General features: G+C 22.0%; 1 protein-coding gene across 1 annotated transcript; it reads right to left on the bottom strand.

Annotated features, from left to right (window-relative positions):
* Positions 1-13869: 13869 nt before the first annotated feature.
* Positions 13870-15427, bottom strand: K444DRAFT_610608 (uncharacterized protein). The gene is made up of 3 exons (XM_024879781.1): positions 15146-15427; positions 14951-15092; positions 13870-14890 (listed from the first exon to the last, which is right to left on the bottom strand). The coding sequence occupies exons 1-3, from the start codon at positions 15384-15386 to the stop codon at positions 14299-14301; spliced, it is 975 nt and encodes a 324-aa protein (XP_024739464.1). The 5' UTR covers positions 15387-15427; the 3' UTR covers positions 13870-14298.
* Between the last annotated feature and the right edge of the window lie 514 nt (positions 15428-15941).

The following is a 15941-nucleotide window of genomic DNA, read 5'->3' as shown; positions in this document are numbered from 1 at the left end:
TATCTTCTGTATATGAGGATGGCCTTAGCTTTAATTATTCTTTGCGGTAACGCTAATGAGATAGATGTTTCGTTCCTTCTCAAGCTCAATTTCCACTCATACCCTGAGATTACAAGGCATCTAATAAGTGAAAGTCTCGGAAAGTCTGCCCTTGAGCAGTTTCCAGGCGGAGTGCGTATTCTTTAATAACTTAGTAGTAAAGTTCAATAGTTGCAAACTATATACTAATAGTAATAATATATATTAGAATTCGAAATATTAATAATTTCGAGTTTTAAATATAAGTACTATTATAATATTTTTATTATAAGAGAAATATTAATATTTGAGTATAATATAATATCCTTTATAAATAAGAGACTTAATTAATATAATTAATATATAAGTAAAGTTTTTAATTTAAAAATTAGAAATTCTTAAAATAAATAAGCTAATTATATTTCGAATTATTTATTTAAAATATAATAAGCTTTTATTAATATAAGAACCCGAAATAATAGCTTATTTAAAAAAGAAAATTTATATTAATATAAAATAATATATATATATATATAAGTAAGATTTTGCTTTATTTAGCTAGTTTTTAAAATAAAACTTAATAAATTATCTTTTATTTAATAATAATAATAATAATAATAATAATAATAATAATAATAATAATAATAATAATAATAATAATAATAATAATAATAATAATAATAATAAAATAATAATAATAATAATAATAATAATAATAATAATAATAATAATAATAATAATAATAATAATAATAATAATAATAATAATAATAATAATAATAAATATATTTATTATTAGTATAGCTATTTCTTTAGGAGTTATATATATAATTATAGGATTCGGGAAACGAAATATAAGTAATAAGATATAAGATATAAAATATAGTTATATAATCTCGTATTTTATAAATAACTTAATTAGTAAACTAGATTTTATTAGGTTTAGTAAATTTAGGAATTATATATTAATTAGTTTATATATATAAATTAAAAAATAAAATCTTTTAAGCTAAAAAAGTATCTAATAGCCTATAATAAAATAAAATTAGTTTATATTAAAAGAAAGAATTACTTATTAATTTTATAAAGTATTTAATAATCTAAGAAAAAAAATAGCTAGCTTTTACTAAAAACTAATAATTATTTTATTAAAAAAGTATTTAATAGCCTAAAAAAAACTTTAGTTTTTACTAATTAATAAATAATTAGCTATTTAATTATCTATTATTTTTAAAAATTAACTTCTTTTAATTCTAAAATTATTTTTTTAGAAATTATTCTTTCTATTTATATAATATCCTAATTTATAAGATCTTCTTTATAGAATATATATTTTATATATATTTTTAAAGCTCTTTAAAGCTTTAGACTTTCCCGGAATTATAATATTTTACTTTCTAAATTTCTTATTATAAATAAAAATTTCAAATACGAAATATTTACTTTAATACTTTTATTAAATATCTAATTATCTATAGTAATAAGGAAGTCTTGAATTATTTTAATACTAGACTATTATAATATAAAATAAAGAAATTAACTAATAATAATTTCTAGAAATTATTTAAGAATAATTTTAATAATTTTAATTTTAAAATACTTAATTAACTAAATTAATATTAATTATATTAATTATAAATTACTTTATAATATAGTAATATTTTAATTAAATATAATAATAAAGAATTTATTATTATATAGTTTTTAACTAATATTATTTAGAAAAAAGAATAATATATCTAGATTATAACTAGTGTAATAGTAGTTACTAAAAGAATAGCAAGTCAGAGAGCAATCCAAAGTAGTATTGTAACTGAAACTTGAGGAAGCAAGTGAGTCGTGGGAGGTGCAAAGCCTTATGGGCTTGCGTACGGACCATATACACGCATATAACATACTCGCTAGAATACTTGAGTACTCTATAATAACTAATATTACTATTATTAGACTAGATCTTAATACGGGCCTTATTATCTTATTATATATATTTCTTAATAATAGTATTATAAGAAATTAATATATTAAACTAATTATTACTTATATTTCCTTATTACTTATAATTACTTTTACTAGTATTAGATTATAAAAAGCTAGTAATAACGGATTTCTATTATTTCTATTATTTCTAAATAGCTCTTTAAATAACTCTTTTATTATAAAACTAATTAGAAAAATAATTAAAATATATATTAAAATATAGAAATATAATAGAACTAATAATAGTTTTAATTAAAAACTTATTATTTTTCTTAATATTTACTAATATATAAAGCTTTTATGAAAGGTATTAATAAGAGCTTTCTTTATTATATTAAAGAAACTAGTATAAGATTACTTTTATAATAACTAGCTCTTTTAATATATATATATAAAGGCTTATATAAATATTTATAGCTTTTTTAAAGGCTCTAGTTTCTAATATTAAAACTTAAATAAGTAAAATATTATTATAATAATAATTATAATAGCTTAATATCCTAAAAAATAATATTTGAGCTTATTTAGTTACTAATTAATAACTTATATAAATTATAATATAGACTAGTACTTATTTTATAAAATACCAAATTCCTATATAATAAAATTATTACTTTTTATTAAAATATACTAATATACTAATATATAGTCTCGGATCTTTCTTTTAGTTTTGGCTAGCTTATTAATAAGTTTTAATTATTTATTACTATTTATAAAAAGAAATAATAAATTCAAATTCAAATTCTTTTTATTAATTAATAATATTATTTAAGAAAATAATTAAGTAATTATCTATTTAGAAATTATTAATATAATTCTAGTTATAACTATAGTTCTCGAAATAATTACTCAAATAATTATAAGTCTTATAATTATAATAATTATCTAAATAAATTATATTTTATATATAAAAAACCCGAATACTATTTCTAGAAATATATATTAGAGAAATAAAAGACTAAAAAAGCTTGATTTAGAACCCGAAACTTCTATTAATTTAAAGCTCTAAACTTTTATTAATTTAATAAAAAGTTTAATAATAACTATTTAAAACCAGTAGCTAAAATTAAAAAAGAAAAAAATTATAAAAGTAATAAAAATAATAATAAAGAGAATTATTTAGATAATATTTTTAAGGCTTTTTTAGTATTAATAAATAAAATAAAGAATTAGTATTTAGATTTCTATTTTATTTTAGTTAAAAGCTTTCTAATTATTTCTATTATATTAATAATTATAGCTAATACTTTTATAAATAACTCTAGTTCTTTTTTTCTTATATACTAATTAATAAATAAAAATTATATCTTAAATTTTAATAAACTATTAATAGAATTAGCTATAGAAAATACCTAAACCTTTATAATAAATAATATTTCTAAATATAATATTTATTATTTTTACGAAATTATAATTAATATTAAAGCTTCTAGATTCTTAATTATTAGTTCTAATTAATTCTAAACTTTATAATAAACTAATAATAGTATTAAATTTAATAAAATAATTAAAAATTAAATTAATATCTAGTTTAATATTAAATCTATATCTTTTATTAGATTTATAATAGTAAAAATATTAATTAGGTAATTATAATTCTATATTATATTTATAAAAACTTTATATTTATTTAGTTTAGCTAATATAAATAAGCTAGAAGTTTATTTTAATTATTTTATTAATTATTTTATTATTTTTATTAATTATTAAATATTTATAATATAATATTTCAAATATTTTTTCCTATTTTAAAATACTATATTATAAAGCTTTATTTTCGAATTCTTTATTTATAATTCCTATTTCTTTATAAATATTAAATTATAATATTTATATTATTACTTTAGTTATTTATTAGTTAATAAGCTCTAAAATATATTAGAATAAATAAGTTATAATATTAATATAAAAGCTTTTAAATATTTTATAAAGTATTATAAATAATACTAGAAATTTAGATAATTATTAAAATAATATTAGCTTTAATTATTTTATATTTCTAATAGGTTTATACTTTATATTATTAATAAAGATATCTAATATTAAGTAAGCTAATAATTATAAAATATTAGTATTTTATATATTTAAAATACCTTAAAATAATATTAAATTAATATTTATTTAGGTTTTCCTAATTAGTATTATAGGTATAGTATTTAGGGTTTAGAAAGCAAGATAGAAGGTCTTTTATAAAAATGATTTAAAGCTAAAAAAGAGAAAACTAGAATATAGGAGGCTATAAAAGAATATATATATTCTATAATATACTAGTCTCAAAGAAGCTAGTTTTCTAAATATCTCTAGTATATTTCAAGTATACTTTCCTAGTAAAGCAGCTATATTATATATATCTAGGAAATATCTAATATCTAGTAAAATATTTCAGATACCGGATATCTAGGAATTATAATATTACTTTCTCTTTTATAATAAGCTTATTTCCGAGCTTTATAAAAGCTATTAATTTATCTAATTTCGTATTATACTTCTTCCTAAAATAAAACTAGTATTTTAAATATAAATATTATATATAAAAGGCTAGTATTTTTATTATATAACCTAAAAGAATTTATTATTATTTCTATATAATTCTAGACAAGTATTATTTTTTATATAATCTAGCTAGTATTATAGGTTTTATAGAAGTTCTAGTATATTAATATTATTATTATAGAAACTCTATAAAACCAGGGAACTATTATTTAATACTAAAGCTAGATATTATACTAGATCTTTATTCTAACTAATTTACTAAATTCTATACTTTAGCCTATTTCTTATTAGCTTAATTATAATAACTCGTTTAATACTATACTTTTATTTACTATTCTCTAGTATTAATAGAAGTAGTTCCGGATTTATTTAATTTAGTAAAGAATTCTAGAAGTCTTTTTATAGCTTTTTTATATAGAAAACTAGATATATCTTTATAGTTTCCGGTAGTTTTAGAAGAAATAAATAGCTATATTATTCTAGAATCTCAAAGGAGCTCTTTATTTAGTTCTCTAGCTTCTGGCTCAAATAATCGGATTTCTAGCACTTTATAATAACTTATACTTTATTTCTAACTTTGAAATTAATTAGATAATAGTACTTATTAGCTTATATTATATATTATTTCTATATTTATTTTATATAGCCTTAGGCAAATTATTATAATTTATATAATTAATTTATTAATACTTTAACTTTATTTCTATTTAGTTTCTCTTTAGGTAAATTAGCTTTAATAGAAAAGTTCTAGTCTAAAGAAATATAAAGCTTATAGCTCTTTTTAATTATAAATAGAAACTAGCTAATAGTCTCGTATTAAAAAGAGGCTTATTAATAATTAATTATAGTAACTTATTTATTCTAATTACTCTAATAATAATTAATATATAGATATAATTTCTAATTAAAATACTAATTAATAATCTTTATTTATTTGTTTATTTAGAGGCAATTAGCTATAAAAAGCTTGAGCTTTATACTAATTCTTATATAGAACTCGCTTTAAAAATCGGATATAAATTAGAGGCCCTAATCTAATATAATTATTTCTAGAATACCTATTTAATATACTATATAAAGTAAAAATAAAAGTATTAGCTATTTAATTATAATTATATCTTATATTAGAATTATAATTAGATACTTAAATAAGTAATCTATAAATATAGTAATTATATTATAATCCGATTTGCTTTCTAGATAGCTTTTAAAGTCTATAATAATATATTACTAAAAGTAATTAGGAACTAGAAGAAAATAAAATAAACTAGGCTTCTTATTTCTAGATATATATAATCTCTTATAAATATAGTAATTACTATAGTATTAATTAATATTCTTACTTATAAATAGCTAGTAATATTATTTCTTTAATAGCTAATAAAGCTTTATATATCTAGGATATTTAGAAAGGAATTTATTATATATTTTACGAATTAGAGTAATTTATAAAAGTAATCCGGAGATTATTTTATTCTCTATAATATAAAGTTTTTTATAATATAAAAAGAGGCTATCTTATAATATTTATATATTACTTTTAGCTTAGGCTATTATATATAGCTTCTTTAGATCTAGTAATATATAATTATCTTATAGGATCTTATTTATAAGTTATAAACTACTATATTTAATAGAAGCTTCTAATAATACTTTTATAGAAGCTATTATAATAGAGTTTATTAATAAAGCTTCTAAGAGAATACTTTTTTCTAGGGGAATTATATCTCTAATAGGGGTATTTTCTTTTAAAAAGTCTTTAATATATATTTAATTTTTAGAGCCGAATTCCGGATTAAATAAGCCGATTTTATAAAATATTATTATAAGCTATAAATTATAAATAATCTCCGGATTATTTTTATTTTTAGAAAAAAGTATTTGAATTTATAACTTTTTCTTAATCTGGCACTAAATATTTACTCGCTTATTTAATTTTTTAAAATAATATATAAGCTTAAAATAATAGTAAAATAAGAATTTAGCTTATTTAGTTTATTTAAAAAAAACCTTTTAGTAATTATAAAGTATTTTAAGATATAATAATTAGAATAAATTTTTAAAAAAATATTCTAAAAGTTCTTTAGTTTAGTTTTCTATTTCTTTAATACTTATATTATAATTAAGTTTTAGAAAAATAAGCTATAAGATATTAAAAGCCTATTTCTATATTTTATTAAGAAAATAGGCTAGTAATTACTTTTTTAAATATTTTTATTTTTATTATTATAAGTATATCTAGATTATAATATTATAAAACTAAAATAAAAATTATAGCTTTTTTTAAATAATTAAAAAACTTTTAATATTATTTGAATTATTTAAAAGAAATATTATTTTTTATAAATAAAATAAAAGATCTAGTAATTCGTTTATATTTTCTAATAAAATATTTATAAAAGTTATAGAAGCTAAGAAAAAACTATATATTTTTAATTATTTTTAGGAATTACTAGTTATATATTACTTTAATTTTATTAGAATTTATTTTAATATTAGATATAAAAATAATAAAGCCTAAATATTTTATATATATAACTTTAAATTCCGATTTCTTAATATTTATTTAAAGGCTAGTAAAATATAAGTAGTCTAATACTTTTTATATATATTATTTGTATTTTACTAGGTCTTTTAAATAAATAAGAATATTATTAAAATATATTATAGAAAAGTTATTTAAATATTTAAAAAATATATTATTTATATAATATTAATATATAGCCAGACTATTTATAAGGTCTTTTTAGAGAATATTATATTTATATACTTTATAATAAATACGGAATATTATTAGCTTATAAAAGTTCGGGTTTATAACTATATAATAGAAAGCTTAGTAAATATCTAATTTAATATAAATTTTAACTTTAGATAATTAATTTAAAGTTTTATTAATAAATAAAAAGAAATATTAATTCTTCTAAATAATATTATTTAAATAATAGAAATTAATATAAAAGTATAAATCTTTATTTACTTTTTTTATAAAAAGAACTAGTAAAATAAAAAGAGCTTAATTAGTTTTAATAAAGCTTTTAACTAAATTATTTTCTAAAAAATACTTGATTTCTAAAAGCTCTTAAATAAACTATTACTAAAGAGATTAATATCTAATACTTTTAGTTTTCTTTAGGCCTTTAATCTAAATCTTATAATTATATAATTTATAAAAGAAAATAATATTAGATTTCTTTTTAAAGAAATTTTTTTTTTTAAAATTCTAGAAATAATATTCTTTAGAGCTATTAAAGTTCTATTTCTTCTAGTTATTAATTTTTCGAGCCAGAAATAACTACTTTTTTTTAAGCTTTAAGCTTTTTATTAATCTTATAAATAAAGATTTAATTAATAATTTTATTTATTTTTAGTTATATAATTAAATATTATAGAAATAATTTTATTTATTTTTAGTTATATAATTAAATATTATAGAAATAAAAATAGCTAGATTTAATATTTATTTTTTTATTAAAAATCTCTTTTTATTTCTTTAACTTTTATTTAGATATTATATCTTAATTAGATTATAAAAGTTTCTTTTTTATAGTTTTATATAATTTCCTCTAATTAGTCTAAAAATAAAACTATTTAAAAATAAAAAGTTTCTAGAAATAGCTTATAATAGAATTTTATTAATTAGTATTTTTTTAATATTTCTTATTAGGTTATTTTTCTAGCTATTACTAAGAAATACTAATAATATAATTAAATTATATAAATTTAAACTTATTCTTTAGCTATATAAGTCTATATCTTTTATAATTAACTAAAATTTTAATATATATAGCCTATTTTTTTTTACTAAGAATAATATTATAATTTTTAAGATTTAGAATAATTATAAATATATTAATATTTTATTTATTAATTAGAAATAAAACTTTTATATATTTCTTAATAAATTTAACTAGCTTTCTATTAAAATCATATATAATATAAAATAAAAAAAGAAGTTATAATTCTATTTCTAAGAATTATTTTATAAGCTAAATAAGTTTTAATATTAATAATAAAAGAAAACTTAATTCCTAATTTATTTATATTAATAATATATAGTATTATAAGAATATTTTTTCTTATTAAATAAGTTAAATTAATCTTTATTAAATTCATATTATAAATCTCTAAAATAAAGACTTTTTTTTAGAAATACTTGTTTTCTAGTTTTATATTAGAATTAGAACTTAAATATTTTAAATATTTTATTAAAATAGAAACTAAGCCTAGCTTAATTCTAGAAAGAACTATTTTAGTTTCTTTATTATATCTAACTAGATAATACTTAATATAATAGCTAAACTTATTATAATTATAATATTTAATAATTAAAAGATTTTTAATTTTTATAAAATATTACTTATATTTATAAAAGTATATATATTTAATAAAAATAATTAATATAAGCTTTTTAGGTTTCTTTTTAGAAATATATTTCTTAGAAATATAAAAGAATATATTACTAGAAATAAACTTAACTAAAATAGCTTTTATTTTCTTATATTTCTTAATTTTCTTATATATAGCTTTAATTTACTAGTTATTAATAATATAATATTAATAAAAGAATTATTATAAAATATATATATATTCTAATTTTAAAGCTTTAGTAAAAGCTTTTTATTTGATTTATATTTAATATTTTAAAAACTAATATTATCTTTTATAAATACTTATAAAAAAAAGTATAGAATTCCTAAAATATTTAACTTTATTTAATAACCAGACGGCAAACTGGCTGCTGTTTTCGACAGGTTTAGTCGCTGCTTTCTATAACTAACTTGCCAAAATCTCGTATTACTCTAGTACTCGCATATCTTATAGCCAAGGCAGTACGGTAATAGGGACCCCTGCTATAGGAATACCAAAAAAAGCAAATAGGTCAAGTTATTATTCGGAAAACCCACTTTCTCTTATCTTATCCTCGTTTAATATTTTCTGAGAAGAGGGGAGCAGAAAATGGCTATCTATTATTCCCTAGGTAACTTAAGATAGCAGTTATCCTATCTATATCTTCGTTTATCCTCTCTCCCTTTCTCTACTATCTTCTTTCTTCTAAACCTCTTATACTCAATTATTACTGTCCCTTACTCTACCTCTCTCCTATTCCTTTACTAGCCGCTATTACTTGGGTAGCAGGCTCCTTCTTTATATCCTTTACCTTATTTCTTTATTTTTAATTGCCCTTACTATTATCTTCTTTAGTTAATTCAATTAATATACGTTATTACTAATAACTAATACCAAGCTCTGCCTCCTCTAATAGTAATAGATTAGATATTGAGAACTACTTTAATATAGGAGATAAGTAAGAGGGAACTAATACTAAGACCGAGCCGACTAATATTAATATTAATATAGATAAAGATAACGAGGCAAACTTGCCAGATTTAGAATAGCTTACTAGAAAGAAAAATACCTAGCTACTAAAGTATTACCTTAACTAAGAGAATAACTTTAATAAATCCGAAAATAAAAATAAGAACTATAGTAATAATAGCCTTCTTTTCCTAGATATAATTAAGGGAAATTTCTATTAGTAAATATTTTATTCTTTTTTTATATACTATTTTCTATTATTAATTTATTAATTTAATACTCTTTATAAATATTATAAATATATATAAAAGGATCTTACTTAAATAATATAGGCTATTTCTTATTATATTTTCAAGGCCTTTTTTAAATAAATATTAAATTAATATTAAGAAAAGAATAAAAAGAGACTTATAAGTATTTAGTTAGCTAGTATATTCGAGATATATTAAAAAGCCTTTCGACTTATATATAAATAAATAATTAGAGAGAAAATTAAAGAAAAAATAAATTATTATATATATTAGATAAATAATATTTCTTATTTATTTACTTAATTCAAACCGAATTATTATAAATAAAAGCTAATAAAATATTTATTATAAGTTCTTAAAAAGCTAGTAAAAAAGTATTATTTATTAATAAAGAAATATAATAATATTATTATATATATTAAGGATCTTATAAGTATTTTATAAATTAACTTAATTATAATAAAATAAAAATATATATATAGCCGGTAATAAATCTAAACTAGCCTCTTTTACTAGCTAGCTATATTTTTTATAAATTAATCTTTAGTATTCTTAAAGTTTTATTATAATAATATTATAATAAACTTATTATAAAACCCTAATAGTAGGCTTTATTAAATTCTAATTAAGTTTATATATAAGTTTATAAAGAAATATCTCGATATAAAAGAGATATAAGTTTAATCTTAGGCCTTATTTCGTTTTTCTACTATTTTTCTTTCTTATTTATTCTAGCCAAAATATATAACTTATATAAAAGCTAGAAATATATTTAATTTGTTTCTAATATTTAGTTTATATATTACCTTTTTAGGTTTTATTTTTACTAATAATATATTCTTGGCTCCGAGTTTTATATTAGCTAAAAAAATTAATAAGTTAGATATTTTATCTAGTTATAAATAGCTACTTTTATATTTTAAACTAAAAATAATTAATATTCCCGTTTTTTATAAGTTTATTAAGATATCTTATAGCTAAGAGATTTTACTTAACTAGCTATTACTATATATAATTCTTTTAAAATAAATAAAGTAGTTTAATATATTTACTAGGTTTTTATAAATTATATATTTATACTACTTTTAATATAATATAAATAATACTTTTAACTAAAGTAATATATATTATATGGCTTCTTTTTTATAATTCTATTTCTATTTACTATATAATATATTAATTATAAACTAATAAGTAATATAAATAATATATTCTAGAATATAATAATATAATATACTAAAATTAATACCTTTATTAAATACTATTTCTATTAGATAATTATTACTAATATATAAGTTATTATTTCCGGCTATAAATCTTAGTATAACCTAATACGAGTAGCTTATTAGATAACTTACTAAATTAATTCTAACTAGCTATAAGAACTTATATTTAAAAAATCTCTATTTATTAATTAAGATCCCGTTATTTACTATTTTATTATAAAGCAGAAAAAGTAGAAGTACTACTTCTAGGATATAGTAATATAATAGCCAGAATACCGCATTATTAGCCAGATAATCTTTAATACTAGATAATAGCTAAGAGCTATATTTTTCAAGTATATTTAAAAGTATTAGAATCTGAAATACCCGATTAATAAGATTAAGTAATAGCTTTCTGGGCTTACGAGCCTACTAATATAAGTCTGTGTTTTTAGGGTATTTCGCTTAGAAACTAGCCCCTATAGCTATTTTGGACGCTTTAAATTTATATTCAGAATTGGATTTAAAGGCTTTTAAAATTCAATCTGGCTTCTTATATTATACTTGCTTATGTTATATAAGATCTTAATTTATAGTTAATAAGAAAATGTGAAGTAAAGTGGGTGGCTTTGGTTTTCTAATACCTGAAAATATTACTAAAAACACGGACTTTTGTTCGTAGGCTCGTTAAGCTTAGCCAGGATATAAAGATTACTTTAGATTAGAATAATAAAATACTTCTATTCTAAAAGTACTTAACTAAAATAGTAATAATACTTCCGGATATAACTATTAAAAAAGAGTTTTATTACTATAATACGGCTATTAATATAATTACTATCTATTATTACTTCTAGAAAAAGAAAGCTACTATTATATTATATAAAAGATTATTAATATAATAGACGAATCTAATACTATTAAAAAAGATTAGCCTCTAGCTAGTAGCCGTCTAGGCCGAGAAGTAAGTATTAAATAATATTATATTATTAGTATTTACTAAAAAGAGAATTATTATCTATTTCCTCTATTTAAGAAAATAGAGCTTATTATTTAAAAAGCATATTTATAAGTTTACTAGTTCGGGAAACTTAATAAAATACTTTAAATAGAAGTATTTGGCCTATATTAAAAAAGGAAATCGGTTCTAATATAAGATCTATTAAATAGAACTATAATATAAGTAGTATTTCTAGAATTATATAAAGAGTATTTATAGAACTGTTTCCTAGTACTTAAATAATATACCCAAGAATATATAATTATAGAGCTTATATTTATCTCGTCTTTTCTTTTCTTTTTTGCCCTTTCTAGATTAATATACTACTCTTATAATATACTTCCTAAATAAACTTATAACCAGTTATATAATTATAGGATTATTTACTTATTTCGAGTAACTTTCTTTAGGGCAAGACTAAATTAGACAGGGCTCTAGTAATTATATAAGAATAAAAGGCTATTCTAGAACAGAGCTAGTTTATAGGCTACTAATATAACTTAGTCTTATAGATTTTCTTTTGCTTATAGTAAGCTTAAGGCCTATCTAGATTAATTAAAGGCTATAAAAGATATTATATATTAGTATTTATTAGACTTTAATATTATTATTCTATATTCTTAATTTGGTATAATAGTTACTATATATTAGACTAGCGAAATCGCTATAAGTAAGACATATTATAATAGGAGAAATTAATTAAGATAGGGTAGTATAGCTATTATTTCTTATACTAGCTCTATATTTAGAATTTATTATAATTTTAGTATTTTTCTAGTTTATTTTCAGGATCCTATAAGTTCTTAAGACTTATAAGGGTTCCAGAATACTTGCTTCTAGAACTATAGGAGGTCCTAGAAGCGGTAGTTCCAGGATATACTATAATCCCGGGATTCTTACTAGTTCCAGAAGCCTATAAGTAAAATATTATATATATAGCTAAGGCTTATTAATTGTATTTTGAGTTTATATAATAGATTTATTTTATTATTATATAGGCAGATTCCCGCTATAGTTCCTTTATATTAATTATTTATTTATACTAACTACTTCTTTCTAGTATTAGTTCTATAGTACTAATATCTTATTTATACCTGTAATTTTAGGATACTAATAATCTCTTAGTACTAATTATTTCTTTATACTAGTTATATATTTGTATTAATTATTCCGGAGTATAAATGGTTCTATAGTATTAGTAAGTGGCTTGTACTAGTAATTTAATAATACTATTAACTTCTTGGTACCAATTATGTATTTGTACCAACTATTACAACGTGGGAATCTTCTTGCTTCCTAATACCTATAATCACGTGACTATGGCCGCTTTTGATCGGGGTACCTCAGGCCCGGCTTAGCTTTGGCTCAGGTCTGGTTACCCTATTTATGCGACGCAATATAGCTAGGACTTATATATTATAACTTTACTTGTAATTATTCGGCCGTTTGATCGACTAATTGCTTGGCTAATTACTTAACCTCGGCTAAATAGCGTTCTTGGCTTTTTCTAAAGACTTAATAAATAACGTTGTTTTATAAAAGCTCTCTTTTATAAGAATCCTATGAGGTCTGCAACACTGCTCTTCTGTTTCTGGTTTTTATAATAAGGCCATCTTCTGTGGTCGGTAATTACTCTATATTAGTCACGCTGTATTTCGTTGCTAGCTCGCTTGGCAAAGACTCCCGAACAATTGAACTTCCATAGGCAAGTGATTGCTGGCGCTAACTATATTCCACTCCATAGAAAAGGAGAGACCTGCAAGTCTAAGAGCTGAATCTCCTTAGGACTTGACTCACGTACACGATATAGTCTGCCCATGCCGACTTCCTATCCTCTAAACAAAGTAACTGGGCTGACCCAGTCTGCTTCAACCATGTAATGCAGTATTCAGTGCTATGTGCTGACGTTGAAAGAGTGCTTGTTGCGAAGTAACTTGGGTCGGAGCATGCTAACTCGAGTTTGGAGCGTCTTACGATCCAGGTTCAAAGGAGGACAAGGAAATTAATAAGGCCAGATCCGTGGCAGAGTGCCCGACTTATTTCTGGCCGGCAGGCAGCTCGTGGTACAGAGGAAGAGTCTCAAGTTCCGAGAGCACACCTTCTGTCCCCAACTCTCCCCTATCATTTGGGTATTTCCTTTCCTCGCCTCCCGTATTATCATGTCGAGCTTTTGCTCCTCTCTTCCCACGTCTGCGGAAGAAGAAAAATATCCCCAAAATGACAGCGATGACCACAATCGGAATTGTGACACTGATGGCAATTTTTGCTCCGCTCGACAGGCCGCTAGAATAGTTTGGTTTCAAGCTAGAAGTAGGTGTGGAGCCACCGCTGGAAGTACTAGTTGCAGTCGATGAACTTGCTGTATTTGCGGACGTTGCCGGAATAGTTGAAGAACTTGAAGTCATCGTCTTCGGAGGTTCCGTGAAGGCCGCTAAATCACTATTCTGCCACCAAACAGGTATCCCATCACCCCAGACAGTGTACGCGCTACTCGTAATTGTGGTTGTGGCGGGGGTTCCTAGCACGAGAACATTGTCCGACACACGGTTGGAGACGTAGACGAGCTCAGCGCCTGTCGAGACTGTCGTAATGCATTGATGTCCAGCATTTCCAAAGTATTCGTACCCACTGGCTGGATTTTAGCTTTAGTTGAAAGGGAGAGTCGTAAGAAATGGCAGAGGTGCTTACGATGGACAGCAAAGGACTGCAGTAGTGTCCGGGCCGAGAGAGAATAGGACTTCGGCTCCCAAAGGGGTGTCGGCAGCGTTTGTGAAATAGGATGTGAAGGTCGTTGCGTGAGCCCATGCATCTGGACATTGAGCTGGACTGTCTGGAGGAAGCAATTATGAAGACGACCAGATAAGTTAGGTGTAGATCACTAACAATAGTATTGATTCCAATCGTCATTATTAGCCAAGATGGTATAGGTCGAGCTGTAACTCGACGGGTAACAAGACGAATCGTAATAATATGTGTCGGCATGTCCGAAATACATACCATCATTAAAGGTCAACGTCGAGAGACATGAGGACGGCGGTGTAAAGATAGTTGTTAGAGGCCCGCGGTTGTAGCTTGCGATGACCGTTGAATCGGTGATGGTCCCCGCAGAAAGAGCAGAAAACATCGTGAAATGATGATGAAAAGGCTTCAATAGACTTGGCAAGGGATCTTAAGGTGGGCCCTTAACACTGTAACAATCATTTGGCCCAAATGATTGTTACAGTATGATTTGGCCCCCAAAAGTCTGCGCCGCAATACAGCGGGTAATCCTTGACAAGTTACCACATTGGCTGTGGCCTCGCCTGTTGAAACCTTTGGCGGAGTGTGGGCAAGCCGGCGTCTAAGCACGTCGTTCCTGCTTTTCACATGACTACACATAAGATAGCACAAGGCAATACTCTTTCTATGAACTTTCTTCTAGCAGTAACGCCTTTCTTCACGCGCGGTATTAGTGTTGGATAACCTCCCTTACGCCTTACGTGTTCTACTTTAATTAGTGTGAAAATCAACTTAACGAGTAAAGGGTATAGCCAAGGTAGGCGAGGCCCATTATTACAGGGATCCAGAATCAGCCCCTTCTAATTTTAGCTGAAAGGATTGACCCCTTCACCATTCAGAAAGCTTAATTTCGCTTCCTATACAACGAGTGTGGCAGACTTCGTGGTATCCTGGTTATGAT

Source organism: Hyaloscypha bicolor (genome assembly GCF_002865645.1).
Source record: "Hyaloscypha bicolor E unplaced genomic scaffold K444scaffold_53, whole genome shotgun sequence".
Lineage (NCBI taxonomy): Eukaryota > Fungi > Ascomycota > Leotiomycetes > Helotiales > Hyaloscyphaceae > Hyaloscypha > Hyaloscypha bicolor.
This window is presented reverse-complemented; position numbering and strand designations above follow the sequence as displayed.

What these genes read in the sequence shown, in the direction of transcription:
- K444DRAFT_610608 (XM_024879781.1), bottom strand. Translation starts at nt 15,386, where the DNA reads ATGTTTTCTGCTCTTTCTGCGGGGACCATCACCGATTCAACGGTCATC. An exon ending in CGATTGGAATCAATACTATT is followed by an intron (nt 15,093 to 15,145) that starts GTTAGTGATCTA and finishes TGCTTCCTCCAG; the next exon opens with ACAGTCCAGCTCAATGTCCA. An exon ending in GCAGTCCTTTGCTGTCCATC is followed by an intron (nt 14,891 to 14,950) that starts GTAAGCACCTCT and finishes AAATCCAGCCAG; the next exon opens with TGGGTACGAATACTTTGGAA.